At 42.8% G+C, this 10,882-nt stretch overlaps 1 protein-coding gene across 1 annotated transcript; it reads left to right on the forward strand.

The window, feature by feature from the left end:
- The first annotated feature begins 66 nt into the window (after positions 1–66).
- ppm1f (protein phosphatase, Mg2+/Mn2+ dependent, 1F) lies at positions 67–8,064 on the forward strand. The gene is made up of 8 exons (XM_034542080.1): positions 67–204; positions 3,173–3,408; positions 4,438–4,568; positions 5,156–5,358; positions 5,448–5,636; positions 6,440–6,583; positions 6,822–6,915; positions 7,603–8,064. Exons 2-8 carry the CDS (start codon positions 3,245–3,247, stop codon positions 7,953–7,955), a joined length of 1,278 nt encoding a protein of 425 aa, XP_034397971.1. The 5' UTR covers positions 67–204; positions 3,173–3,244; the 3' UTR covers positions 7,956–8,064.
- The last annotated feature ends 2,818 nt before the right edge of the window (positions 8,065–10,882 follow it).

The following is a 10,882-nucleotide window of genomic DNA, read 5'->3' on the forward strand; positions in this document are numbered from 1 at the left end:
TCCAAACCTGTCTCCATGGCCTGATGACGCCTGCGTGTAAAGAGGACCGTGGCCCTTTAAATCTCCAGAGCAGGGGGAGGGGCCGCGCGTCACCGCACAGGAAGGGTGCTGGTGTCCTGCGCCACCACATCATGTACACATGTACACTCACGTACATGTATACACGCACACGAGGTTCTACTGCCGTCAGCTCTTCCAGCGCAGGTTCGTGTCTTTGTTTGCTTCCTCCTGTTGGTCTGTTGACGGAACGAAGTCGCGAAACGTTCGAGTTGCTCGAGCTCCGGTAAATGAAGAACGTGCTCTCTTCTCAACGGGAGCGTGAGCGTTTCTCAAGGAGCCAGCCAGCAATGAACCTGTGCCATTGTTGCGTTAAAGTTTCAGCCACACCAGGGAGGAAATAGGTGCATGTGTACAACGTGAAAGCCCACTATGTTACGTCTTTTGGAGCATAGTAAAAAATAACTTCGTCAAATAGAGTAGAGCAGGCTGTATTTGCCTACAGGGGACCTAGCTAACCCCAGAAAGATGTACCTACAGTTGACCTAACCCCAGAAAGATGTACCTACAGTTGACCTAACCCTATAAAGATGTACCTACAGTTGACCTAACCCTATAAAGATGTACCTACAGTTGACCTAACCCTATAAAGATGTACCTACAGTTGACCTAACCCTATAAAGATGTACCTACAGTTGACCTAACCCCAGAAAGATGTACCTACAGTTGACCTAACCCTATAAAGATGTACCTACAGTTGACCTAACCATATAAAGATGTGCCTACAGTTGACCTAACCCCAGAAAGATGTACCTACAGTTGACCTAACCCTATAAAGATGTACCTACAGTTGACCTAACCATATAAAGATGTGCCTACAGTTGACCTAACCCTATAAAGATGTACCTACAGTTGACCTAACCATATAAAGATGTGCCTACAGTTGACCTAACCCTATAAAGATGTACCTACAGGGGACCTAACCCTATAAAGATGTACCTACAGTTGACCTAACCATATAAAGATGTACCTACAGGGGACCTAACCCTATAAAGATGTACCTACAGTTGACCTAACCCTATAAAGATGTACCTACAGTTGACCTAACCCTATAAAGATGTACCTACAGTTGACCTAACCATATAAAGATGTACCTACAGTTGACCTAACCCTATAAAGATGTACCTACAGTTGACCTAACCATATAAAGATGTACCTACAGTTGACCTAACCATATAAAGATGTACCTACAGGGGACCTAACCCTATAAAGATGTACCTACAGTTGACCTAACCCTATAAAGATGTACCTACAGTTGACCTAACCCTATAAAGATGTACCTACAGTTGACCTAACCCCAGAAAGATGTACCTACAGTTGACCTAACCCTATAAAGATGTACCTACAGTTGACCTAACCATATAAAGATGTGCCTACAGTTGACCTAACCCTATAAAGATGTACCTACAGTTGACCTAACCCTATAAAGATGTACCTACAGTTGACCTAACCCTATAAAGATGTACCTACAGTTGACCTAACCCCAGAAAGATGTACCTACAGTTGACCTAACCCTATAAAGATGTACCTACAGTTGACCTAACCCTATAAAGATGTACCTACAGTTGACCTAACCCTATAAAGATGTACCTACAGTTGACCTAACCATATAAAGATGTACCTACAGTTGACCTAACCCTATAAAGATGTACCTACAGTTGACCTAACCATATAAAGATGTACCTACAGTTGACCTAACCCTATAAAGATGTACCTACAGTTGACCTAACCATATAAAGATGTACCTACAGTTGACCTAACCCTATAAAGATGTACCTACAGTTGACCTAACCCTATAAAGATGTACCTATAGTTGACCTAACCCTATAAAGATGTACCTACAGTTGACCTAACCATATAAAGATGTGCCTACAGTTGACCTAACCCTATAAAGATGTACCTACAGTTGACCTAACCATATAAAGATGTACCTATAGTTGACCTAACCCTATAAAGATGTACCTACAGTTGACCTAACCATATAAAGATGTGCCTACAGTTGACCTAACCCTATAAAGATGTACCTACAGGGGACCTAACCCTATAAAGATGTACCTACAGTTGACCTAACCCTATAAAGATGTACCTACAGTTGACCTAACCATATAAAGATGTACCTACAGTTGACCTAACCCTATAAAGATGTACCTACAGTTGACCTAACCCTATAAAGATGTACCTACAGGGGACCTAACCATATAAAGATGTACCTACAGGGGACCTAACCATATAAAGATGTACCTACAGTTGACCTAACTCTATAAAGATGTACCTACAGTTGACCTAACCATATAAAGATGTACCTACAGTTGACCTAACCCTATAAAGATGTACCTACAGTTGACCTAACCCTATAAAGATGTACCTACAGTTGACCTAACCATATAAAGATGTACCTACAGTTGACCTAACCCTATAAAGATGTACCTACAGTTGACCTAACCCTATAAAGATGTACCTACAGGGGACCTAACCATATAAATATGTGCTTACAGTTGACCTAACCCTATAAAGATGTACCTACAGTTGACCTAACCCTATAAAGATGTGCCTACAGGGGACCTAACCATATAAAGATGTACCTACAGTTGACCTAACCCTATAAAGATGTGCCTACAGGGGACCTAACCATATAAAGATGTACCTACAGTTGACCTAACCATATAAAGATGTGCCTACAGTTGACCTAATCCTATAAAGCTGGAGAGCCTGGTGTACCGTGGTTCTGTTCACGTTTCTTCAAGATGTGGAACGCTAGTTTGTGCCCCAAAGAGAGGGCAACACTATCCTACTGGTGACTGTGGGAGACCTAGTCACCAAATGATAATATAGTACAATGTTTGACTTGCTATCATACATTTGGACTTATAAATATGTAAATAAATACCGCTATTCTCGATATTGCGAGTTGATTATCTGAGAAAACAAAATAACTAGGCTCGTTGGTTTTTAGTGAATTAAGTCAAATCAGTCGACGGTAAAAGCATTGCAATCGTTTGTCTCAAGCTGACGGGCCCCAGACGGGCCCCTACTCGACACCAAGTGAACTCCATCTAGTCTTACTCACTGAATGAAGTGAGTGGGGAACCTGAAGTCTACTTTCTCTCCTTTTAAGTCTCCACTCGGGACCTGTGAGCCCTGACCCCCCCTGTTCACCTGAGAGCTTACTGCAGCCAGAGTCGGCAGGATGGAGGAGGAGGCCCGGTCCTTCCTCGGGAGGTTTGTTGACGAGTTCCCAGCTGCGCTGGAGGAAGGCAGTCCGCTACCTGTCAGCCCTCTGAGCCGCAAGGTCACCCTGGAGGAGCTGCATGGAGAGAGCCTGGAGCTGGGCCTCAGGCTGCTGGCTGCAAGGTACGACTGAGGGGAAAGTACACTCAATGTTTTTTTTTTCAATGGTGTTCTTATTTGGCATCCCTTTACAGTCCAATATTGAAATCATTGCAAAAGGTACAGTGTGTCCACACATGATTTTTTGTGCGTGCATGCGTGCATTCCTCAGATTCCTGACAGCTCTGCTCTCGCCCGGCTCATTCAGTATGCACGGTTGGCTTTGCTGTTTAACTTCACACAGAACGATAGTTGCTGACACACTTTATAAATGTGAAACCAGAAAGTACCAAACGAGAGCTGTGGACGAATAGAGCTGTAACATAACAACAGTCCCCCCCTCCCCACCCACCCCCACCCCCCCCCCCCTCCCCTCAGGATTGTTTACGTTATGTTAAAGTTCAGTAAATGTTCCATGTGCCTTCAGACAGGACTGGACAAATGATATTTGATGCCTGGTGTTCAGCTGGAAAATGAGGATATCAAGGAAGAAAAGGGTTATGTGACTTATTTTAGTCATGGAGTTTGTGGAAAGCCATGAAAAGATGTCTCATCCCTTCTGCTATGCATCTGAGGTCATTAGTTTTCCCTCTCAGCTATTTTCTTGCAATGATGAATAAACCTTCAAACTAAGCTAGACGTACAGTAGAACACACCATTGGCTTATTTGTGCTCTCCTCAGCTCACATCCCGTCTCCAGAGGTATGCCCTCTCAGGAAGGCTTCATATCCTGTCTGTACAAACGCCATTGTTCTCTGCACTTCCTGTTTCCTTAGCAACAGAAATGTCATTCTGTAAAGGAGGAGTGAAAGACAATCGAGTTGATCTCACAGTTACATATTCATGAACCGGTCCCTCGGTAAATGAGCATTAATTGTGTCCCAGTCCCATTTGAGCCATTAGTGTGTGCCTGTTAGTTTCTGTACTGAGGGGCATCCGTCTGGCTGTACAGTTGTGAATCAATTGGCTACAAAGTCTGGCGAGAGACTTTAATCCTGTTCCGATCTTGACAAAGTAGACAACATGCATTTCAGCTTGTCCTTGTTGGTTCAGGGGTGCTCCTGCAGGCCTCAGTGCCCTCCTGTGCCGGGCTGCGCTGTCCCAGCTGCTGCAGAACGACCTTTCACCTCTCCACTGTGCCCAGGAAGCTGGGGACCACCAGGAAGAGGAGCCGCGAGTAGTCTGTAAGTGTTTTACTCCAAGCTCATTTTAGAGGCTGTCGTTTGTGGTGCTTTTCAATAATATTGTACTGATATTGTCTCTAATCTGTAGACTGACCTTATTGGTAAATGGGAGGCTTGTTGCCGGGACTAGAAATCAGCGATTAACCTCCATTGACACTTTGTGACGCCTGCATTTACATATTTTTATCTTAAAACAAATGTTTTTGCAAACTCAAAGTCTTTTGGCGATTTACACATCCCGCAGACACAACATTATTATTCATATGGAGTCATGTTTGTGTCCAATATGCACATTCCTTTGAGCTATGGTTTGGTACTCAGCGACGCCTGAGAAAAGTACTGCTAACGGCTCCGTTATGTTCACGAGTGGGTTTATTAGAGCTGAAAACAGCTGCTGCTGGAAACGAGGTGAGAGTGAATCACAACAATCCAACCAAGCCATCGAGCTAAACGAGGTTAAAAGGCTCTGTTGGTTACATTATACATACGTATAATTCATATGACGAGTCTGTTCTACCCGCTGTCATGTGTTGTTCTATATATGCCAACAGCAGCAAGTTATTCTTATTGTTTTTTATCTTACTTAGTGCTTCAGTCAGAGCCAGTCCAACGTCTCTTCCTCAACAAGCTGATAGAAGTGACGCTGGCTTGGCATCAGGACTTCCCCGAGCCTCCCCCCTCTCCCTCGCGGTTCCTCCACTGCTCCGTTCATGCCATTAAGAACACAAGGAGGAAGATGGAGGACAAACACTTGGCCCTGGCTGAGTTCAACCAGCTGTTTGGAATCCAGGTACAATGCTTTCCCTGCTGCAACACGGTTTCTCACTGGTCCGGATGAATGAACACCCGTCTTCTGTCTCTCTCTGTGCCATGGTTCAGAGCGCAGGGGATTGTGCCTACTACGCTGTGTTCGATGGCCATGGTGGGGTGGATGCTGCCACCTATGCTGCCACTCACCTCCACGTTGCTCTGAGTAAACAGGAGACACTCCAGAGTGACACAGCCTCAGCCTTTCAAAGGGCCTTCCGACACACGGATGACATGTTCAGGGGCAAAGCCAAGAGAGAGGTACCAAAGCAGCAGCACCACCCTGAGCACAGGTTCCAGCTTCCAGCACACTCTGGTGTTGGCTGCCACAAATCTATATTGCATAGATTTGAGATGATAAACTGTGATTCTCAGCGAAGAGCAAGTGAATGAGAAAAAGGCTCCTCAGCCAAGAGGAAAGTATTAAGAGCCACAAACATACATCAATATGTTTTCAACAGAAAAAGGTTCTCTACCTTTTTTATTATTTCATTTCTAAATCCCTATTTATCTTTACTTATTTCTGCCTTAGCTGCTGCTATAACCTCAATTTTCCCTTTGGAAATCAGTAAAGGCTTGTCTTATCTTAAATTATAACCAGTTAATAAATTGACCACTTAAAAGAATACTATCAATCAATTAAGTCAGATGTAATTCCAATGATGCATTTTACAAGTACAATAACATTATATTATCAGTGAATACTATTCATACTAATTAATTAGTAACTAAAGAATTACATTTTAACTTGGTACTGTAACAGATGTGGCCGGGCATGGAAAAGGACAACTCAAGGGGTTGTTTCCAGCATTAATTCGCTCCTAAAAAGACCCAATTCATTTTGTTATTGTTAAAATACATAAAAACAATATCGAACAGGAAAAAGCCTTAACAACGGGTGAATAAAGTATAAAGGTGTGTGGGTTTGTGTGACTACATGGACGATATGAAGACATTATGACCCATTACTGCCCTTGCCTTTGGGTCTCCTTCATGTGTGAAGTCCCGAGCGGACTCTCTTGAGGGGTTCTGGTCGGGCTGATTGATCCCGTGTGTGTTGTCAGCGTCTGCGGAGTGGCTCTACAGGCGTGGCGGTGCTGATCCAGGGACCACAGCTGTCTGTGGCTTGGCTGGGAGACTCTCAAGCAATACTGGTCAGAGAGGGACACGCTGTGACGCTCATGGACCCCCACAAACCAGACAGAGAGGTATGGATATCACACACAGCTCCCAGGAAGATGCATTGATTGCACTTTTCTTGGCTGATTAACATTGTTAAAGTTGTTAGATTTTCTTACTTTCTAAGAACTATGCTTAAAGTTTACAGCATACTGCAATGGCTCTTCACCAACACACAATGTGAGGAGTTGATTGATGACACTCACATAAGACACATGTGGAGTTCAAATTCAATGTACATTTACTCTTTTGTCCTCCACCGTCCAGGATGAGAAGCAGAGGATTGAGGATCTTGGTGGCTGTATCACCTTCGTGGGATGCTGGCGGGTTAATGGCACCTATGCTGTGTCCAGAGCTCTGGGTGAGTCGCAGCCAACCGGAACAGAGAGGGGATATTTTGGGTTTCAAACACATGTTCTGCTTTGCACTTTGTTCGCTACTCTGCAACACACTTCATTAAACAAACGTGTTCACATCATATTTAGGGGCTTCATGGCAACGAGGGTTAATACTTATTTTCTTGAAGCGCGGTTCTTCACATTCACACCATGTCAAGTGAGTGTTCACTGTTTTCCGACCTGAGAACAGTCTCCCAGCTGAATGTGTTTCACTCTTTAAACCCACACAGACCTGGGCAATGTGTGTCCATGGCGCCAGCTAACAAACTGTCCTTTTGGTGGGGGTTTTCTAGGTGCACGGGAAATAGTTCTACTCAATACAAAACTCCGTCCTTGATAAATATAGATTGAACTTCAAATGACATCACTTTTCTAACTCACTGAACTCTATTGACGATAGCAGACAGCTCCCTCTTGTGGACATTTAGGAAACCTGCATGGTGAACCGTTTCATTTCATTTAACTGATTCCTTTGTTGAATGTCTTTTAAATGTTGTACTGCAATTCACAAACACACTGACATTGATATATCTGTGTAAGTGTATCAGTCAGTAGCCCAGCATATCTCCTGGTCGCCTTCAAGCCTGATCTGAGTAAGTCTGCTGTGTGTAGCTGAAGCTTTTAACCTCATGTCCACATCCTTCCTCCAGGTGACTTTGACCAGAAGCCCTACGTGTCTGGAGAGGCTGACTGCTCCACAACCCAGCTGTTAGGGGATGAGGACTACGTGCTGCTGGCGTGCGATGGCTTCTTTGATGCAGTCAGACCTTCAGAGGTCCCACATCTGGTCCTGGATGCCCTCCATCAGTCTGTTGACCCTGAGTCCGAGGGAGACGCTGCGCTGGAACAGTCAGAGGACACTGTTGGCCTGAGAGTCGCTCAACAGTTGGTATGCCACGCTAAAGCAGCCGGATCTAGTGATAACATCACAGTGATGCTGGTGTTCCTGCGTCCGCCTCAACAGATTCTGGCCACCACAGGAACTGCACAGAAGGAGCAGTGAAGGAGGAGGTCTGCTGCTCAGACACCACTGTGCCAAGCTACTGCCTCACTCAGCCTGTGACCCTGCAGACTGACAGAGCTCAATGATGCTAACAAACACTCCGTCACTGTTCTGGAGGAAAAGTGTCACTTCAACTGTATTCAGACAAGATCATTTGAAAGAGTTCAACAGATGAAGCAGAGCCAGATCAAGCCCGACTCGGTCCGAGTCTCCAGACAAGTTCCTTGAAGCCAGAAACCAACCAGCAACTACGTCAGGCTGGCTGGGTATCAATTTGTTTGTGATCCTTCATTTGCTTATGGATATGCACTACGCGAGCATCACGTCAACTTTTTGTTTGTGAAATATGAATGTGTGTTAGTTTTCACGTCAGTACCTGATCGTCTCATGTGATACTGACTCTTTAAAAAAGGGCTGTGTTTTTGTGGAGAGTGTTCTCTGTACGGATATCTTGTAAAAGATATAGAGCTAACATTTCAACTTGTTTTCTGTTCCATCCCATTTGACTGTGATTTATTTATTCCTTTGGGGAGGCAAAGACGGTCCATAACGATGAAAATGTCGACACACAATTGTGGTTTTAATTCTGCTCTTTGAGCTTCAAAACTAAATGTTCACAAGTCAGTATTAAAGTTCAAGAGAGTCGGTCCCTCATCTTCACATTTCTTTCTTAGGTCATGACTGACAGACCGTAACCTTATAGCACAGAAGTCGGATCAATTCCATACAGGTTTGATTGTTAATCCTTGGAAGCTCTCATTTTCATCTTGAAGGTTGGTGTCTGAATCCAATTTGATCAAATTGCACCTTCTGGGCATTTCAAAGAGGGAAACTGAGGTTTGTTAAGTCCCACCCCTCAGTCGTTACTGTTGCTATGCCTGTCAAGATTTTTGCTCTCACCATGGATCTAAAACGAGACCTGGATACAGCATTGGAGGCGGCGCCTTGTTTATTCTGATAAAACTTACTGAGCGGCGCATGAATCAAAACAGGACTTCTGATTTTAAATAAAATTATCCCGATATTCCGTCAATCGTCTACATCATTCAACCTTCAACATTCAACTCTCAGCCTTCAACATTCAATCCTCAGCCTTCAACCTTAAATAAGAGGAGTAGCTCTATTTAAAAATAGCAAAATAATGTAATAAGCTAAAAATAATATGCTTCCTGTTTGCCTTGTAACCACGTTAATACTTCAGGTAGCAAACCAGTTAGCCGAATATGCTAATCTAAGCAATCTCTGTTTGGGGGAGGAGTTTAACAAAAGGCCAGTTCACCACATGTAAATGCAATGGCCCTGCCTCCTTCCCAATAGCCCTGCCTCCTTCCCAATGGCCCTGCCTCCTTCCCAATGGCCCTGCCTCCTTCCCAATGGCCCTGCCTCCTTCCCAATGGCCTTGCCTCCTTCCCAATAGCCCTGCCTCCTTCCCAATGGCCCTGCCTCAAAGGCCAGACCTCATTGGTCCGGCCTCTTTTGCGATGCCTCCTGTCATGGCCCTGCTGATGCCCACCCCCCCCTTCTTCTGTTTCATGGATTGTGGAGGTCTGGATCATGGTCCATACCTACTACTACTCATTATTCATAATTTCTGTCATATTCATTCAATTGTTGTAACTGTAACTCTGTTCATTCTGTACACATGACATCTATTCTGTCCATCCGGGGAGAGGGATCCTCCTCTGTTGCTCTCCTGAAGGGTTCTTCCCTTTTTTCCCTGTGAAAGATTTCTTCTGTTTTTTCTGATCCGATGTGAGGTCAAAGGTCAGGGTTGTCGTATGTGTACAGATTGTACAGCCCTTCGAGGGGAGTTTGTAATTTGTGATTTTGGGCTATACAAAATAAACTGAATTGAATTTAAATGTTTTTAATAGATATCTACAGCCTTTTTTTTATCTTTATGCTTTGTATTAGTAATTGTGTAAATTGTAAGTTCTTATCTACCACATCTCAACCATAAGTTCACTATGCATCCTCTGTATTACATTTTTAATAAAGATTTTAAATTGCATGTCTTTGTGCACATGTATACAAAAAAATAATGTCAGGTTCTGCAGTGAGATTAGATTCACAGTGACATTAATTTGAGTCTTCAACTGTACATTCATCAGTCATGATGGTGACATCCTGGATTCTGTGCTGTGCTGCTCAATGTTGAGGGACATTGAAGTAGAGCTATTTTAAACTTGGGTCTTTATTATAAAGTCTTACCATATATATATATATATATATGGTAAGACTTTATAATAACTACACACTATTTAGCATTAGTTACGTATGAGTAAACACTTAATTCATCATTTATAAAGCATTGTTCCAACATTAACACATGTAATTCATAAACACAGTTTTATTCTTGATTAATAAGCTTGACCATTATGCATTTCATGATTGGGTTTTCATACTTTATAAATAATGGATTCCCCATTTGTAAATTAAGTAATATATATATATATATATATATATATATAGCAAACCAATTATTAAGGACGTATAGATGATTAATGAGATCATTTATAAAGTGTTAGTAAATTTAAAAGAAATATTTAAATGTCAATTATTCATGCATTTATTTATTTATACATATAATGATTTAGATATGCACTAACATGTGCTTTATAAACGTGTTTTAATACTGCAATTCATGATTAATTCAGTTAGTTACAAGTCTATAGTTAATTAAGTATTTTTATAAATATATATATATATATATATATATATATATATATATATATATATATACATATATATGCTGATATCACAGTGGTTTCATTTCCCCATTCATATCAATGCTGTACATTTATAGTTCCTCCTGTTTGTGTTGGCACACCTGTCCGTGTACATGTGCCACGCCCTGCTGAGCTGGCCCAACCTGCCTGGAATGTGGTATGAGTTCGAAGGGGAGGGCCATGTGCACCCAGACCAGG

Source organism: Cyclopterus lumpus, chromosome 9, assembly GCF_009769545.1.
Source record: "Cyclopterus lumpus isolate fCycLum1 chromosome 9, fCycLum1.pri, whole genome shotgun sequence".
NCBI classification, from domain to species: Eukaryota; Metazoa; Chordata; class Actinopteri; order Perciformes; family Cyclopteridae; genus Cyclopterus; species Cyclopterus lumpus.

Excerpts from the sequence above, each read along its gene's own strand:
- ppm1f (XM_034542080.1), top strand. The coding sequence starts at position 3,245 with ATGGAGGAGGAGGCCCGGTCCTTCCTCGGGAGGTTTGTTGACGAGTTC. Across the intron at positions 3,409-4,437 it reads CTCAGGCTGCTGGCTGCAAG|GGGTGCTCCTGCAGGCCTCA; the intron begins GTACGACTGAGG and ends TTGTTGGTTCAG. Across the intron at positions 5,359-5,447 it reads ACCAGCTGTTTGGAATCCAG|AGCGCAGGGGATTGTGCCTA; the intron begins GTACAATGCTTT and ends GCCATGGTTCAG.